Genomic DNA, 19,613 nt, shown 5'->3' on the forward strand with positions numbered 1-19,613 from the left:
CTGCAGGAAACAGGAAATACACACATGTTACAGAGAAATGTTGTCCTTCATTCACATCACAGCTCAAAAACTCCTTACTGAACTTCTACAGATCTCTGAGCATCAAACAGCTTCACAGTGTTCACTCAGCTGTGTCAGAGTGAGTGAGGTTGAGCTAAGCTTTCATTTTCGCAGCAATCATTAACATCCATTCAGACTCTTGTCATGTTTGGAGGCTCCAGTGCAGCTCTTCATTTGTTCAGGCTCATGTGAATTATGTGAGAATGATTGTCCATGGGATGCCAGAGTTTGCTGTGAGTCAAGTCTGATTATTAGGTACACCCTGCTGGTACCAGGTTGGACCCCCTTTTTAATTCTTGGTGTCACAGATTCAACAAGGTGCTGGAAACATTCCTCAGAGATGACGGTCCATATTGACATGATGACATCACACAGCTGCTGCAGATTTGTCGACTGCACATCCATGATGAGAATCTCCCGTTCCAGCACATCCCAAAGGTGCTCTATTGGACTGAGATCTGGTGACTGTGGAGGCCATTGGAGTACAGTGAACTCACTGTCATGTTTGAGATGATGTGAGCTTTGTGACATGGTGCGTTATCCTGCTGGAAGCAGCCATCAGAAGATGGGTACACTGTGGTCATAAAGGGATGGACACGCTCAGCAACAATACTCAGGTAGGCTGTGGTGTTTAAACCATGCTCAGTTGATACTAAGAAAATCTCCCCCACACCATTACACCACCAGCAGCAGCCTGAAGCGTTGATACAAGGCAGGATGGATCCATGCTTCCATCTGAATGTGGTTTTTCCAATCTTCTATGTCCAGTTTTGGCGTAGCCTCGCGTCACCAGGCTCTTCACTTTTTTTCGTAGCAAACAAATCCCAACACTGACACCAGAGAAGCTAACGACACCAGAGAAGCTAACGACACCAGAGAAGCTAACGACACCAGAGAAGCTAACGACACCACAGAAGCTAACGACACCAGAGAAGCTAACGGCACCAGAGAAGCTAACGACACCAGAGAAGCTAACGGCACCAGAGAAGCTAACGACACCAGAGAAGCTAACGACACCAGAGAAGCTAACGGCACCAGAGAAGCTAACGGCACCACAGAAGCTAACGACACCACAGAAGCTAACGGCACCAGAGAAGCTAACGGCACCAGAGAAGCTAACGGCACCAGAGAAGCTAACGACACTACAGAAGCTAACGGCACCACAGAAGCTAACGGCACCAGAGAAGCTAACGACACCAGAGAAGCTAATGACACCACAGAAGCTAACGACACCACAGAAGCTAACGACACCACAGAAGCTAACGTGGCTTTAAACGTCGACAGACTGAATATTTATTGAACAAAGCTGCAGTTATATTATTAATAATGAACTTGTAATGTTTAATGAACAAACCTGCTCTGTGTAACCGAAGCTGAGGGTTGAAAACAGCGTCCAGTAGTTTCCGTTGTCGCTCGTTCTCCTCTTTTGATCGACAAAGTTCCTCCTCGTACTCTGCTATCGTTCTTTCAAACAGCCCAAATATCTCTTCAGCAGCCGCAGTTAGTCGCTGCTTCACCAACGATCTCAGCATTTGGACTTTAGACATGTTCACACTTTAAAAACACAACAAAGACACTCTGCTAACAGTTGGTTCTCTTGGACGCCATCTTGTCCAAACAGGATAAAGTTAGCCACAGTAAAGAATACAGCTTCCGGGGCAAATCGGTTGCTTAGCTTCAAAATAAAAGTCCGGAAGTGTTACTGAAATTGCAAAAAAGGCACAAAAAGTAGTGTCATAAATATCTCTGGTGCCCAAAATAAAATGAAAAAATCTACAGTCATGAACAGCAGAGGATGACATGTTATAACTTCGATAAACTTCTAACTTTGTATCTGGTACCATCAGTCACTAAAAGCTGCCTCTTGTCCAATGACACACAGATGTCAGCGTTTAGCTTTTCGATCAATAGAAATGTCTAAAAAAAAAAAAAAAAAAAACTGGTTGAGATCAGCGCTGTACAACAGAGCCTCGTGACTTGACCGACTGGTGATACACAATGTATATCTCCATTTTTTTTTTTTCTATTAATGGGCGACATGTTTCCAGCTGCAAGTCAAAGCCACATTTGAGATGCCACAAGCAGTTTTAAAAAAACACACTGTGATCAAAATAAAAGGCAGAGACAGGGATTTTTTTTAATCTGCTTTGAAATTTACAGCTGCACAACATGTAAATGAAAAACTATGTAAAATAAACAGCAGGGCTGTACATGAATGTTTTTGCACACAGCGCTGGAGCTACAGCGGTTTAAGGGGTGGCAGCACAGGACACTAAACTATAACATGAGTACAAAAGTATCAAGTAGATCTCAATCCACTGTAGTTTGGAACAATTAAAAGTCTTTGTGGGAGGAGTTGAAAAGTCATTTTCTATCTGAAAATTCTATTCTATCCTGTGTGGGTTTTCATATGTGTCTTTAAAATTCCACCCTGTGTAAAAGATTTCATACAAACACTACAGCGAAAAGGTTTCTCTCCAGTGTGAGTTCTCATGTGTGCTTTCAAGGTCCCTTTCTGTAGAAAAGATTTCATACAAACAGTGCACCTGTGAGGTTTCTCTCCAGTGTGAGTTCTCATGTGTGCTTTCAAGGTCCCACTCTGTGTAAAGGATTTCATACAAACACTGCAGCGAAAACGTTTCTCTCCAGTATGAGTTCTTATGTGTTCCTCCAAGGTCCCTTTCTGTAGAAAAGATTTCATACAAACAGTGCACCTGTAAGGTTTCTCTCCAGTGTGAGTTTTCATGTGTGCTTTCAAGTTCCCTTTCAGTATAAAAGATTTCTGACAAACTGAACAGCTGAAGCTTTCTCCAGAATGCAATTTCATGTGAATGCGTAAGCGTCCACTGCACATAAATGATTTTCTACAAACTGAACAGCTGAAAGGCTTCTCTCCTGTATGGCTTCTCATGTGTATCTTCAATTTTCCTTTGTTGTCAAATCCTTTCCCACACTCAGAGCAGCTCACTGGTTTTATTCCTGTATGCAATGTCATGTGCATCTTCATTGTTCCCCTATTACCAAATCTTTTCCCACAGTCAGTGCAACTGTATGGTTTTTCTCCTGTGTGGGTCTTCATGTGTTCCTTCAGAGCTGACTTGCATCTAAATGCTTTTTCACACTCGGAGCAGCTAAATGGTTTCTCTCCTGTATGAGTCTTCATGTGTTCCTTCAGATGTCCAGTTCGACCAAATCTTTTCCCACACTCAGAGCAGCTAAATGGTTTTTTACCACCAGTCAAATCACTGACAGTTTTAAGAGAGTTTAAACCTGACTGAGGTTCTCTGGTCTCTGTCCAATCATCACTGTCATCAGTCTCAGGCTCAGAAGACTTTCCAGTCTTGTCATCAGACTTAAGTTGTAGATGTGTATCTGGTTCTGGTCCTCCCCAGTCCTCTACTTCAACTTCTATTTCCATATGTTCAGTGTGTCTTTGATGAAGCTGTGAGGACTGAGGTTTCTCTTCATCATCTTCACTCTTCACAGGGACAGGAGTGAGAAGGAAGTTGATGATATCATCCTCCTCCAGCCCTTGAAGCTGCTCTCCCTCCTGACTGATCCAGAGTTCCTCCTGGTCCTCTTTAATGTGTGGAGGCTCTGGGTCCTCCTGGTCCTCTTTAATGTGTGGAGGCTCTGGGTCCTCCTGTTCCTCTTTAATGTGTGGAGGCTCTGGGTCCTCCTGGTCCTCTTTAATGTGCGGAGGCTCTGGGTCCTCCTGGTCCTCTTCAATGTGTGGAGGCTCTGGGTCCTCCTGGTCCTCTTTAATGTGTGGAGGCTCTGGGTCCTCCTGGTCCACACTGGAGCTCCACTCCTGCTGCTCAGGGGGAACCTCTTCTTTAACCACCAACAGCTGCTGGACGTCTGCAGGAAACAGGAAACACACAGATGTTACAGAGAAATGTTGTCGTTCATTCACATCACAGCTCAAAAACTCCTTACTGAACTTCTACAGATCTCTGAGCATCAAACAGCTTCACAGTGTTCACTCAGCTGTGTCAGAGTGAGTGAGGTTGAGCTAAGCTTTCATTTTCGCAGCAATCATTAACATCCATTGAGACTCTTGTCATGTTTGGAGGCTCCAGTGCAGCTCTTCATTTGTTCAGGCTTATGTGAATTATGTGAGAATGACTGTCCATGGGATGCCAGAGTTTGCTGTGTGTCAAGTCTGATTATTAGGTACACCCTGCTGGTACCAGGTTGGACCCTCTTTTTAATTCTTGGTGTCACAGATTCAACAAGGTGCTGGAAACATTCCTCAGAGATTTTGGTCCATATTGACATGATGACATCACACAGTTGCTACAGATGTGTCGACTGCACATCCATGATGAGAATCTCCCGTTCCAGCACATCCCAAAGGTGCTCTATTGGACTGAGATCTGGTGACTGTGGAGGCCACTGGAGTACAGTGAACTCACTGGCTGATGTGTTGATGTATTGTGGTAAGAGTGTTGTGTCATTTCCGGTGTTTTCTGTGAGAACGTCTCTGAGAGACGGCATTCATCCCACTTTGGATGGAGCTGCTCTCATTTCTAGAAACCTGACAAAGTTTATTCGTAATTCAAATCCCTGACAACCCAGAGTTGAGATCAGGACTCAGAGTCGCAGTGCTATATGCTTCTCTGAGCTTCCAGTGCAGTTACCCACCCATAATTTTATACAAACGGTGTCTGTCCCCCGACCACCTAAATTATCTAAATCTAAAATTAAACAAAGAGGAGTTGTGCAGAACAACCTCATAAATATTAAAACCTCCTCTGTGACAGAAAGACAAAACAGGAGAATTAAATGCGGACTGTTAAATATCAGGTCTCTATCGTCTAAAGCAGTGTTAGTAAACAAATTAATATCAGATAATCATATTGATTCACTCAGTCTCACTGAAACCTGGCTGTGTCAAGATGAATATGTTAGTCTAAACCAGGGGTAGGCAACCTGCGATTCCAGGGCCACATGTGGCTCTTTAGCCCATCTCCAGTGGCTCCCTGTGGCTTTGACAGAAAATTATATGGAAGTGAACAACTTATTTTGTTATTTTAATTTTCATTTATTGTTGTAGGCTTAAAGTGAGTCTTACATTCTTCAACTGTAAAAATGCATAGCCTGTTTTACTCAACTAAATTCAACTAAAATCTGCATCATCTGTAGCCTGGCGCCTTTTCCTCTAAAAACATCACTAGCGATGGTTACACTATTCTTGAGTCTACCGAGCTAGGCTAGCTGTGGATTCCAAATCCAAAATGGGAAAAGACTCAGGGGAAAAGTAGAGAATTGAATAGTGCGTGCACAAATTTGTTTGCTTTAATCGACAATGCTAAAAAGTTAAAGTTCAAAAAAAAAAAAAAAAATTAGCCCACTGCAAAGTAGCTACCTTGTGCTAAAACGTATTGATAAAGGCTCATTTAGATTGTAGATGTAGAGTTAGTAATATTGATGGGCTAAATTCAACTTAAAAGACTGTGTTACCTTTATTACAGTACGTTGTTTATTATGTTTCGCGGCTCCAGATAGATTTTTTTTTAATGTTTTGGCCAAAAATGGCTCTTTTGTAGGGCTGGATGATTAATCGAATTTTAATCATGATTTCGATTTTGACTTCTCACAATCAAAAAAACATTATAATTGAAGAAAAATGATTAATGCGCCACACGATACGGCGTGTATGTATGTTCCTGTGCTGGAAAAGCACCATGAATGCACCCGTGTTACGTGAAGCAGCAGCAAGCGTGTGACGTGTGTGGATCAATAATATGTGGAGCGAGCGACTGACAACATGGCAGAAAGGCAGCCTTTGGTTGAGAAGAAAGGTAGGACAACGTCAGTCATCTGGAAACATTTTGGCTTCAAGTTGACGGACGTTGAGCAAAAGGAAATTCTTTGCAAAGTTTGTCACGCTGTCATTTCTTTTCCCTGATGACCACACAGGTAGAAACATTGCTGATGGTTTGAAGCAAGCTATGGCTGCATGGGATTTGGAGGAGGAGAACCTTGTGTGCCTAACTACAGACAATGCTTCTAACGTCAAGTGGGCAGCTGAACTCAATGGCTGGATAAGGCTGCAGTGCTTCGGGCACAGACTCCACTTGACCATAGGTGAGACTTTTTTTTTTCTTTTCTTTTCTTTCCTCCTAATTTGTGTGACATGTGTGATGTTATTTATAAAATAATAAATTACAAAGTATCAAACAGTACTACTGTAGCAAAAGTAAGAAAAAAAATATATTACTTTGCTAAAAGTCACCTATATTTTTCAAATATACTTAAATGTTGTGGAGTGGAAGTTAAGTAGCAGAAAATGGAAATACTAAAGTACAAGGGCCTAAAATTTCTACTGAAGTACAGTACATACATAGAAACCTCGGAGTAACATTTGATCAAGATTTGTCTTTTAATTCTCATTTAAAACAAACCTCACAGACTGTGTTTTCTCGTCTGCGTAATATTGTGAAAATTAGGCCTATCCTGACCCGAAAAGATGCAGAAAAATTGGTCCACGCTTTTGTTACCTCAAGGCTGGATTACTGTAACTCTCTATTATCAGGTAGCTCTAGTAAGTCCTTAAAAACTCTCCAGCTAATTCAGAATGCAGCAGCACGTGTACTAACAGGAACTAAGAAACGAGATCATATTTCTCCTGTTTTAGCTTCTCTGCACTGGCTCCCTGTAAAATCCAGAATTGAATTTAAAATCCTACTGTTAACTTATAAAGCTCTAAATGGTCAAGCTCCGTCATATCTTAGAGAGCTCATAGTGCCATATTATCCCACCAGAACACTGCGCTCTGAGAACGCAGGGTTACTTATGGTCCCTAAAGTCTCCAAAAGTAGATCAGGAGCCAGAGTCTTCAGCTATCAGGCTCCTCTCCTGTGGAATCATCTTCCTGTTACGGTCCGGGAGGCAGACACCGTCTCCACATTTAAGACTAGACTTAAGACTTTCCTCTTTGATAAAGCTTATAGTTAGGGCTGGCTCAGGCTTGTCCTGTACCAGCCCCTAGTTAGGCTGACTTAGGCCTAGTCTGCCGGAGGACCCCCCTATAATACACCGGGCACCTTCTCTTCTTCTCTTTCTCATGTCCTGTTACTGCATCTTGCTAACTGCATGTCACTAACTCGGCTTCTTCTCCGGAGCCTTTGTGCTCCACTGTCTCTCAGGCACCAGAGAAGCTAAAGCGGCGTATAAACGTCGACAGAGTGAATATTTATTGAACAAAGCTGCAGTTATATTATTAATAATGAACTTGTAATGTTTAATGAACAAACCTGCTCTGTGTAACCGAAGCTGAGGGTTGAAAACAGCGTCCAGTAGTTTCCGTTGTCGCTCGTTCTCCTCTTTTGATCGACAAAGTTCCTCCTCGTACTCTGCTATCGTTCTTTCAAACAGCCCAAATATCTCTCCATCAGCCGCAGTTAGTCGCTGCTTCACCAACGATCTCAGCATTTGGACTTTAGACATGTTCACACTTTAAAAACACAACAAAGACACTCTGCTAACACCTGGTTCTGCTGGACGCCATCTTGTTCAAACAGTGTAAAGTTAACGGCAGTAAAGAATACAGCTTCCGGGTCGGAGGAGTTGCTGAGCTTCAAAATAAAAGTCCAGAGCCGTTTCTCAATATGCGTACTTGTGTGGACTTGTGTTCTTGTGTTCTTGTGACGCGTCATCAGTCACAGCCCAAGTACTGTTCCAACTCAAAGTTCACATCTAGTTCAGTCCAAATTCCCGGATGTGTTCTCGACACACCCATTTCACCGGGGATGCATCGGAGCAGACTTGTGTGGACTTCAGACAGCCAGGTATCCCAGCATGCATTTCACAGCAATCATCGGAAAATGACAAGTGAGGGAAAGGCGCACAATTGTAAGCCATAATTACCGATATGTGACTGTTGTTTTGTCACAGAACGTAGTGTTTTCATGCGTAGATTAAACTTCAGACCCGTGGTCGATGTTTTAATATAGAGCCCAGCTGAATGTGACTGAGGTCCGCTAGATGACAGCGGTGTCAGCGCTCATACATAATAAACATGTGTGTGTCCCACTGAGAGCAGCCTCTCTCGGGTCGTCCTTTTGAAACTCATCGCTGATATCTCTGTAGTGGTTAAATATGAAATGTAATTCGTTTGGGGAATGTCTAATGGGCAACATTCAGTCTCAGTGTAAGATATATTCTTATATTATTAAATGTTTAACATGTTATTGTTCTTTGCATTCTTTGGCTTATTTATGTGTTTTTACCATTCAGTAATGATTTTAAGAATTTATTGTAATTTATTTATTGTATTTAAAGATTAATTGTCTTTATTGTAGTATTTATTCAACAGCATTTTAAATGTTGATTATCTGATATGAATTGTATACCTGATGTCTGAAGTGTGGCTGAATAAACTTTTCCTCTTCACATCTGACCTGTGTGATCCATTTATATTGGTGAGGACAGACTAAATGACAAACTGCTGTCAGTGTAATCCAGTACAGTTCAACAGCACCACAATCTACAACTCAACACTTCAATAAAATGTCAGACTGAATATTAAACTGCTGTTGTTTTTTCTAGGTGTACCAAGTAAACTGTCAAGTCTCCATAAACATGTAGACAGAAAGCATAATGATGAGACAAATGCAGTGATGGACAGTAACTAAGTATATTTACTCAAGTACCTACTGTACTTCTGTACAAATCTGATGTTAGTTACTTTTCACATAGTTTGTTTTATATGTTGTTGTTTCATATTTACAAGTTGCTGTGTGTTGTTATAGATCAGACTAGTGCACCAGTGACAGGTGTTAAAATCAGTTCTACCATGACAACATTTAAATGCTGCTCACATGTAGCCGACGCTGATCAATTAATACTCAATACATATTCATGTATATGATGATCACAACACTTGAAATTGGGTCACTGTGCATCATGAGCACTTTGAACTCTTCATCTGAAGTAGTCCTACATTCTGCTGACAATACCCAGATACTTTTACTCAAGTCAGATTTGGTATGCAGCACTTTGACTTGTGACTGAGTTTCTGTTCTTTGTTGTGATCTTCCTGGGTACTTTGTCCACAACTGGACAAACACATCGAACAGACACGCAAGCATCACATGTCTCATCCTCATCCTCATTCTCTGCTGTCTTTCTGGGCTCTGCCTCCTCAGCTGGGCAGCCTCCTCCTCAGCCTGCAGGTACAGCAGTCCTGCTGCAATAACTGCGCCAAGACGCCTTTTCCGATCCGTTATTGATTTTTGATTTCCATCTCGCCAATGCTCACGATCACAATAACCACCAACTCTCCACAAACTTTCCCCGCACTTGACTTTTGATTATAATCAGAGGCCAGCTGCGGGGAAAAGGTTTTATGAGACATGTTATGAAAATATTTTGGTTATTTATATGTTTGTGTGTGTCAGTTATATGTGTTGAAACGTTAAAAACATATACATATTAATTTCTTACAGTGTCTATGAAAAGCCGCAGGGCTGTGTTTATATTGTTTTACTCTAAATGCATGTATACAACACAGTACAACAGCCAAGGCGAGCGGAGGTGGTGACATCATCAAGTTCGCTGCTGTTCCAAAAGCAGAAATGACTGTACTCCCGTCCTCCTGTTCTTGGGAAGTCCGGACTCTCGCGTGGACTTGCCAAGTCCGAACTTGCCAAGTCCACAAGTCCGAACTGCCGAACTTTAGTATTGAGAAACGGCTCAGAAGTGTTATTGGAATTTACAGGCTTTCATAGAAAAACACAAACAGGAAGATAAATGATTACAATACACCTTCTCAAGAATGATATCCAAAAAACTTGAAGGTTTATTCTTGAGCTTAGAAACAAAAGCTTCAGAACATTTCTCAAAACAATTTTCAGGTGCGTTACCGCCACCTACTGGACTGGAGTGTGGAGCAGTAGATTGGCAAAAAAAACATAACAAAAACAAAAAATAAAAAAGACTAAATTCTCTCTGTTCCTGCTACTCTTAAATAATTAAACAGAAGCTTATGTTTATTCCTTGATGTCTTTCCAAGTAGATCCTCTAATGTAACACTGTGCCTCTCTTCAGTTAGTCCTCTTATGAACTCCTTTCTTTCTTCTTCACACCTGTTGCAATCTATTAGTACATGTTTGACTGTTTCCAGTTTGTTACAGTGTGAACATAGTCCAATATGATGCTTCCCTATTCTATAGAGAGTAGGGCTGGGTGATATGGACAAAAATTCATATCTCTGTATTTACAGGCTGACTGGTGATACACAATGTATATCTCCCTTCTTTTTGCTATTAATGGGTGACATGTTTCCAGCTGCAAGTCAAAGCCACATTTGAGATGTCACATGCAGGGATTTATTCTTCACTTCAAAACATTTTACAACACAAGACCAAAATAAGTTGTTTAATAAATCAGTAAACGCTGTGAATGACTGAATTTAAAAGTGTTTGGGAGACTCTTCTCATGTCAAATTATGAGAATTTCCACTCCAGGTAGGATCAGGACAAAAGAACAACTCTCAACTTAACGTCTTGTCATTCTGTGTGTGTGTACGGTCACACATAATGAAACAGGGAGAACTGTTAATGAAACTTAACTGATGAGGGAATGCATGAGGTTTTTTGCTTGCTCACTAGATATAAAGAATCGTTTCAAGTCATCAGTAAGAACCAGGATTAGAATTCTGAAAGTGAAACAATACTCAACTCTAAATGCTGTTTGCTCACAGCAGAAGACTGACACTTACTCTGATGTTCTCATTTTAAACATGTTCACAACTGTTTCAACTCTCTGTTGCTCCAGAGTTTCATCACTGCTGTTGAAGACACACTTATGACCTTTGACATGTGACTGCCTGGTGGATCTCAGCAGCTGAAGAGTCCCCCCACTATATGGAGTCTCAGGTGTGTTACAGCGAGGACTATCTGTGTGAAATATTCATTACACACACACAGCTGATTTTTTCCCCCTGAACTAAAGCTCATGTGACAAATAAAGTTTTCCTTCAGCAAAAATCTAAAGCCTCCACTAAAACAGCATTTTAAGTCTTGTGTGTGATTTATCCTGGCTTCATATGAGCAGAGGAAATCTTCGCTCATCGCTAAGCTAATGTATACCATGTAAAATACCATAGGCTGGCGCTAATAACGTTAGCATGTTGTATTTGAATTTCTCTGGTCTCCTTCAAATCATCATCAGTAATTGGTCTCAGGTTAAATAAAATCTCCCTTCTTGTGCCCCTTAGTGTGACTCTAATGAGGCTGTGAAGACTCATGAACAACCAACTTATGTTTTCTGAGTTGCTTAGGCCAAGTGAATCTTTGGTCACAACCACTGCAGCTTTAAGGTTTCTCTCTTGTGTGGATTATCATATGATTATGTAAAGTTCCACTCTGTGCAAAAGATTTCATACAAACATTGCACCTGTATGGTTTCTCTCCAGTGTGAGTTCTCATGTGTGCTTTCAAGTTCCCTTTCAGTATAAACGATTTCTGACAAACTGAACAGCTGAAGCAGCTTGTTCCGGTATGCGATTTCATGTGAATGTGTAAACGTCTAACGTGCATAAATGATTTCGGACAAACTGAACAGCTGAAAGGTTTCTCTCCTGTATGAGTTCTCATGTGTATTTTCAATTTTCCTTTGTGGTCAAATCCTTTCCCACACTCAGAGCAGCTCACTGTTTTTTTTCCAGTATGCAATGTCATGTGCATCTTCAACGCTCCCCTTTGACCAAATCTTTTCCCACACTCTGCGCAGCTGTGTGGTTTTTCTCCTGTGTGAGTTCTCATGTGTTTCCTCAGATTTTCAACTTGAGAAAATCTTTTCCCACACTCAGAGCAGCTAAATGGTTTCTCTCCTGTGTGAGTTCTCATGTGTTTCTTCAGATGTCCAGTTCGACTGAATCTTTTCCCACACTCAGAGCAGCTATATGGTTTCTCTCCAGTATGCGATCTCATGTGTTTCGTCAGATCTCCCTTGTGACCAGTTTTTTTCCCACACTCAGAGCAAATATATAGGTTTTTTTTACCACCATTCAAACCTCTAACGGGGACTTCATCATTTTTAAGAGAGTGTAAACCTGACTGAGGTTCTCTGGTCTCTGTCCAATCATCACTGTCATCAGTCTCAGGTTCAGAAGACTCTCCAGTCTTGGCATCAGTCTCTGGTTGTAAATGTGTATCTGGATCTGAGTTCCTGGCTGGTTCTGCTCCTCCACAGTCCTCTCCATCAGCTCCAGTTTCCACCTCTTCAGTGTGTCTTTGATGAAGCTGTGAGGACTGAGGTTTCTCTTCATCATCTTCACTCTTCACAGGGACAGGAGTGGATATGGACTTGGTGATATCAGCCTCCTCCAGCCCTTGAAGCTTGGAGGCTCTGGGTCCTCCTGGTCCTCTTTAATGTGTGGAAGCTCTGGGTCCTCCTGGTCCTCTTTAATGTGTGGAGGCTCTGGGTCCTCCTGGTCCTCTTTAATGTGTGGAGGCTCTGGGTCCTCCTGGTCCACACTGGAGCTCCACTCCTGCTGCTCAGGGGGAACCTCTTCTTTAACCACCAACAGCTGCTGGACGTCTGCAGGAAACAGGAAACACACAGATGTTACAGAGAAATGTTGTCCTTCATTCACATCACAGCTCAAAAACTCCTTACTGAACTTCTACAGATCTCTGAGCATCAAACAGCTTCACAGTGTTCACTCAGCTGTGTCAGAGTGAGTGAGGTTGAGCTAAGCTTTCATTTTCCAGCAATCATTAACATCCATTGAGACTCTTGTCATGTTTGGAGGCTCCAGTGCAGCTCTTCATTTGTTCAGGCTTATGTGAATTATGTGAGAATGACTGTCCATGGGATGCCAGAGTTTGCTGTGAGTCAAGTCTGATTATTAGGTACACCCTGCTGGTACCAGGTTGGACCCCCTTTTTAATTCTTGGTGTCACAGATTCAACAAGGTGCTGGAAACATTCCTCAGAGATGTTGGTCCATATTGACATGATGACATCACACAGCTGCTGCAGATTTGTCGGCTGCACATCCACGATAAGAATCTCCCGTTCCAGCACATCCCAAAGGTGCTCTATTGGACTGAGATCTGGTGACTGTGGAGGCCATTGGAGTACAGTGAACTCACTGTCATGTTTGAGATGATGTGAGCTTTGTGACATGGTGCGTTATCCTGCTGGAAGTAGCCATCAGAAGATGGGTACACTGTGGTCATAAAGGGATGGACACGCTCAGCAACAATACTCAGGTAGGCTGTGGTGTTTAAACCATGCTCAGTTGGTACTAAGAAAATCTCCCCCACACCATTACACCACCAGCAGCAGCAGCCTGAAGCGTTGATACAAGGCAGGATGGATCCATGCTTCCATCTGAATGTGGTTTTTCCAATCTTCTATTGTCCAGTTTTGGTGTAGCCTCGCGTCACCAGGCTCTTCACTTTACGTGAAGAGCCTGGTTTCTATTCACTCTGAATTTTGTCTGGATTCTGGTTCTAGTCTATTCTGGTTCCAGAATTCCTGTCTCTCTCGCCCTGGTTCTGGGTTGCTTAACAAAATGGCCACTAAATGGCCCCAGACTAGTTTTGTGAATTGTAGCCTCAGTTTCCTGTTGTTAGCTGACAGGAGTGGCACCTGGTGTGGTCTTCTGCTGCTGTAGCCCACCTGCTTCAAGGTTGGACAAGGTGTTGTTGCTTCAGAGATGCTCTTCTGCTCACCTTGGTTGGAACCAGTGCTTATTTGACTTCTTGTTGCCTTTCTATCATCTTGAACCAGTCTGGCCATTCTCCTCTGACCTCTGGCATCAACAAGGCATTTTGGCTCACTGGATATTTTCTCTTTTTGGGACCATCCTCTGTAAACCCTAGAGATGGTTGTGCTGAAAATCCCAGTAAACACTCAGAGCAGCCCGTCTGGCACCAACAACCATGCCACGTTCAAAGTCACTTAAATCACCTTTCTTCATCATTCTGATGCTCAGTTTGAACTTCAGCAGCTCGTCTTCACCATGTCTACATGACTAAATGAGTTGCTGCCACGTGATTGGCTGAATAGCTATTTGTGTTAAGGAGCAGTTGAACAGGTGTACCTAATGAAGTGGCTGATGAATAGAAAGTACTTCAGTACTGTTCAAAGCTTACTACTGTCACCCCCATCACTGTTTGTAGACACTTTGTCACTTTTTATACCATGATACCAGACTTCACGTTTTTAATCTGTAGTTTAATCTCTTAATGTTTCAACTGTATTCTCGAAATCTAAGATTTCTTTTCTTTAATATGGCTGTAATCCTTTTTCGTAGCTAACAAATCCAAACACTGACACCAGAGAAGCTAACGGCACCAGAGAAGCTAACGGCACCAGAGAAGCTAACGACACCAGAGAAGCTAACGGCACCAGAGAAGCTAACGGCACCAGAGAAGCTAACGGCACCAGAGAAGCTAACGACACCAGAGAAGCTAACGGCACCAGAGAAGCTAACGACACCAGAGAAGCTAACGGCACCAGAGAAGCTAACGGCACCAGAGAAGCTAACGGCACCAGAGAAGCTAACGACACCAGAGAAGCTAACGGCACCAGAGAAGCTAACGACACCAGAGAAGCTAACGACACCAGAGAAGCTAACGGCACCAGAGAAGCTAACGACACCACAGAAGCTAACGACACCAGAGAAGCTAACGGCACCAGAGAAGCTAACGGCACCACAGAAGCTAACGACACCAGAGAAGCTAACGACACCGGAGAAGCTAACGACACCACAGAAGCTAACGGCACCAGAGAAGCTAACGACACCGGAGAAGCTAACGACACCAGAGAAGTTAACGACACCAGAGAAGCTAACGGCACCAGAGAAGCTAACGGCACCACAGAAGCTAACGACACCACAGAAGCTAACGGCACCAGAGAAGCTAACGACACCAGAGAAGCTAACGTGACTTTAATCGTCGACAGACTGAACATGTATTGAACAAAGCTGCAGTTATATTATTAATAATGAACTTGTAATGTTTAATGAACAAACCTGCTCTGTGTAACCGAAGCTGAGGGTTGAAAACAGCGTCCAGTAGTTTCCGTTGTCGCTCGTTCTCCTCTTTTGATCGACAAAGTTCCTCCTCGTACTCTGCTATCGTTCTTTCAAACAGCCCAAATATCTCTTCAGCAGCCGCAGTTAGTCGCTGCTTCACAAACGATCTCAGCACTTGGACTTTAGACATGTTCACACTTTGAAAACACAACAAAAACACTCTGCTCACACCTGGTTCTGCTGGACGCCATCTTGTTCACAAAGTTTGACGTTAGCCACAGTAAAGAATACAGCTTCCGGGGCAAATCGGTTGCTGAGCTTCAAAATAAAAGTTCGGAAGTGATACAGAAATTGCAAATAAGGCGCAAAAAGTAGTGTCATAAATATCTCTGGTGCCAGAAATAAAATAAAAAAATCTACAGTCATGAACAGCAGAGGATGACATGTTATAACTTCGATAAACTTCTAACTTTGTATCTGGTACCATCAGTCACTAAAAGTTGCCTCTTATCCAGTGACACACAGATGTCAGCATTTAGCTTTTCGATCAATAGAAATGTCCAAAAAAACCCCCAAAAAACTGGTTGAAATCAGCGCTGTACAACAGAGCCTCGTGACTGGAAAACAAAAGGTATTTAACACGGGCAGCACAGATGATAAACACTGCTACAGAGGAATAAGAAGTACAAATAATATAATGTATGTAGCATTAAGCTTATTATCAGTTTGACAACAATATTTTGTTCTTTAAACATAAAACTGATCAGATGGTTCAGTGAGTGCAGAAAAATGATTAAAGGAATACTTTACCCTCCAAATGATCATTTGTATAACTCAAACCAAATTACACTGATTTAATAAAAAAAAAATTTGTTTATCTTGCAGCCTATACGGTGAACGAAGAATCCAAAAACGGAGAAAAATCCTGATGAATTGAAGTCATAGGGGTCCACGCTTAAGTCTCATTTATCCAGTCATGTGCTCAGTACTTCTCAAACAGACAGCACTTTATGACTGGAAGCTGAACTAAATGTGAAACTTATCTACGCTGTCCGACGATTCATTTTGAAGCCCGTATTAACAAAGCAAAGCAACTCTTACCAGAGTGTCTTGATTGGGGATCAAATGACACCATGTCACTTTTCAGGAGATCCAGTTTAGTTGCTTTCGATGATTCATAAAGGTCCTGTGTGCATTAAATTGTTGTTCCCCAAGACGGTAAAGCAAATGACTGGTCACAACATGTCAACCTGAGGACATCACTTAGACCTGAGTCTTTCACCATATTGATTGGTCTGCAGTCAGTTTCCACAAATTTAGCGAACACTGTAGTTAACTTCATTGATTTAGTTTCATCCATAGGTCTGCTTTGCCGGCTTTGGTGGTGTGGTTGCCTGCGGACATCAGCTTGATTAGCTGCACCTGTGTGGTCAGCTCATAGGTGGTAGCAACTTAAAGACTGTTTAGGGACTCATCTGTAGAAACATTTGAATACAAGAAGCAAAAATAACACATTTATACTGCAAAAAATGTCATGCTGTTTTTCCCTCACCAAAATTTAACCTAACTTTGGAGTGCTTTCAAAAAAATACCATCAGATAATGTCATAACAATTACATGAATGAGGCAAAAATCAGTAACATGGGGAGTCCTTGAATATAAATGGCTGATCCTTACATCGGATTGAATGCATTTATGTGTGATCATGGATGGATCACTGAAGTGGCCTACTGGACAAGGCCTTGGGTCCCAGGTGTCGGGGGAGCCCTGACCTTCCGCTGCAAAATGTCAAATATCAGATTCATACACCAGGAAGGCCACAAAGAGATGCAAGGGATCTGCAAAGAGACACAAAATGACCACAGAACCAGTCAACCAGTGGCATGGTACACCGGGGTAGAACAAAATTTGCATGTTCTCCACGTGTCCCTGCGTTTCCTCCAGGTACTCCAGCTTCCTCCCACAGTCCAAAGACATGCAGGTTAACTGGTGACTCTAAATTGTCCGTAGGTGTGAATGTGAGTGTGAATGGTTGTCTGTCTCTATGTGTCAGCCCTGTGACAGTCTGGTGACCTGTCCAGGGTGAACCCTGCCTCTCTCCCAGTGTCAGCTGGGATAGCTCCCTCCCTGGTGACCCCAACAGGATAAGCGGTTACGGAAAATGCATGAATAAATAAAATTACCTCAATGACACAAATGACTACAAAAAGACAAAAAACAATCACATGGAGACACTAAATGACTACAAAGTGACAGAAAACAACCAAAAAATACATAAAGTACCACAATGAGACACAAAATCACCCCAATAAGACACAAAATCACTTCAAAGACACATAAAATTACCTCCAAGAGACACAAATTTACCAAAATGTGATTAAAAAAAATCCCAAATAGATTAAAAAAATACCTCAGAGACACAAATTTACCCAGAAGAGATAAAGAATTACTTCAAAAAGACACAAAATTATCTAAAAGACATATAAAGTTAAGTCAGAGACACACAATTAAAAAACCTAAATGACTAAACAACTACAGACCACAAGGAGACACAAAATGAATACAAAATTACACAAAATGGCAAAAATGAATAAATGAATAATACAGAAAGTGACCTCCAAGAGATACAAAACAACCACAAGGAGACAAAAAATAAAAACAGAGACACAAAATAAAACAGAGACACAAAATAAAAACAGACACAAACCTACCAAAAGATGTGTAAGGACGACAAAGAGATACAAAACCAGCACTAACTCAATGTGTCTTGCTCCTGTGTGGGCGAGCTGGTGGGGCCCTTTGTCTCAAAGCTCACCCATGTCTACCATGCTACTTCCTGCATGACCAATTACAGGCTCACTCAAGCCAAAGTACCACTGAGGAGTCAGCAGATGCCTCTTTTGACAACACCCAACCAGCACTGACTGTTTTATCTATCATTCATTAAGTAATGAAATAATGGCGGTGAGATCTTCAGCTCTTCATCCAGCAAACCTCAAGTTAATTGTATTTATTATTTTGGACTCACTCACTAAAAGGAGCGTTAGTGGTAAGTTTTTTTCCTTGTCCTCTTGTTGCGGAAAGACTTACTAATGAATCAGACATTTGTTTTTATTAGACCAGTCCAATTCAGATAATTTATATTGACACATATTGTAAGAGCCATAATTTATGTTTGAATGTAATGCGCCTCCACGCCACTAGAGGGCAGCCATGAGTTGTTTGTGGTGGTGGCTGAGATTGACCACAGGTGTTTTAAGTTCACTGATTGTTGTGACAATGATGCTGCTGGGGAAGCGAACAGTTTTTGACTGTGCACGAATTTACGTTTACGGTTTTTATTTTGTAGTTTATGTTCTGCGTTTTGTCAAAGTCAACTTATTGGAAGTGATGGACAATTCAACAGAAATGCGGTGAGAAAATAAACGCATTGTAAATATTATTGGAAAAGACTGGACTGGTTTTTTCGGCACACGTCCAAACAATAGGCCCATTAGCAGCCAGTAGTGGCTTCTCAGTATAGGACTTTGTCACTACACATATTATGTTAGAAATTAAAGAAATTTTAACAACTTTTGTTGAAAAACAGTGGGTGTCACAAAGTCCTGCACTACAAATAAAAGTAGCTGTTGCATTCAAAACTGCATCCTAAATAATATCAGCAAAATGTACTTCAAGTATGAAAAATTAAAGTACTCTTGGGACAAGAGTAGAAATGATGTTGTGGCTCCAGGTGTGCTGCTGTGCTAAGGCATCGTCATCGGTGGAAAGAGTATTCAGATCCTTTACTTTGGTAAAAGCACTGCTGCCACACTGTGAATATATAATGTCACAAGTAAAAGTCCTGCATTCAAAGGAGAGACACTACAAAATCAAACCCTGAAAAGTGTAGGGTTAGCTAGCTAGCTACTGAAGATATAGCCTACTGAATGTATACACATGCTGCTTTTGCTTTTTAATGATTATAATGGTGAAAAAAAATACCGACCATGCTAAATTAGTGATGGCCAAATGAAGCCTCATGAACCACTTTTTTTTTTTAAATTTTCTGACCCCACCAGATGGCGCTCTTGGTTTAAAGATAAAGGCTGAAGGAATGACAGTGAAATGTGCTTTCAAACCTTTGTTGAACAGACAGTGCCATCCAGTGGCTTCAGAGAATAAAGACAGTGGTTCATGAGGCCTCATTGGCCATCACTACCTGCTGTACAGGAGCCAGTGAAGGGAAGCAGGGAAACTTTGCTCATATTCAACTAGCTCTGTGTCATCACATTGTGGAGGTCAGGGTGGTGGGAGTGGCACTGCGATGCCACACAGCTGGTTTAATATCAGCAAAGTTTCCCTTTATATTCATTGTCTTGTGTGGCGATCAGCAGTGATGTGGTGGTTCACTTTTACACTGTGATCTGTAGCCTATAGTTCGGCTTTAGCTTCTAACTATCTTTGTCTTTTTAACCTGTTGTTGCTGCTGAGTCAGTTTGACATCCTGGATATATCCTTCAAACACAGACTGTAGACCCCTCTGTCTGCTTCTCTCTGGAATCACTCTTTCA

General features: G+C 41.9%; 2 protein-coding genes across 13 annotated transcripts in view; both read right to left on the minus strand.

Moving 5' to 3' along the window:
- LOC125883955 (gastrula zinc finger protein XlCGF57.1-like) overlaps positions 1-15,351 on the minus strand; it is a 77,209-nt gene extending 61,858 nt beyond the window's left edge. For 2 of the 12 annotated variants that reach the window (XM_049568628.1, XM_049568634.1), the window contains exon 1: positions 7,323-7,590. In XM_049568628.1, coding sequence (XP_049424585.1) covers positions 7,323-7,515 — 193 coding nt within the window. In that variant the 5' untranslated portion in view covers positions 7,516-7,590. Of the gene's footprint in view, positions 1-1,414; positions 1,835-2,009; positions 3,922-7,322; positions 7,591-15,057 lie in introns of those variants that run through there. The other 10 variants (XM_049568630.1, XM_049568631.1, XM_049568623.1 and 7 more) reach the window with 10 other exon arrangements.
- Positions 9,876-12,380, minus strand: LOC125883988 (gastrula zinc finger protein XlCGF57.1-like). Its single transcript, XM_049568680.1, has one exon. It carries the CDS (start codon positions 12,000-12,002, stop codon positions 11,385-11,387), a length of 618 nt encoding a protein of 205 aa, XP_049424637.1. The 5' UTR covers positions 12,003-12,380; the 3' UTR covers positions 9,876-11,384.
- Positions 15,352-19,613: the final 4,262 nt, after the last annotated feature.

This window comes from Epinephelus fuscoguttatus, linkage group LG23 (genome assembly GCF_011397635.1).
Source record: "Epinephelus fuscoguttatus linkage group LG23, E.fuscoguttatus.final_Chr_v1".
Classification (NCBI taxonomy): Eukaryota; Metazoa; Chordata; class Actinopteri; order Perciformes; family Serranidae; genus Epinephelus; species Epinephelus fuscoguttatus.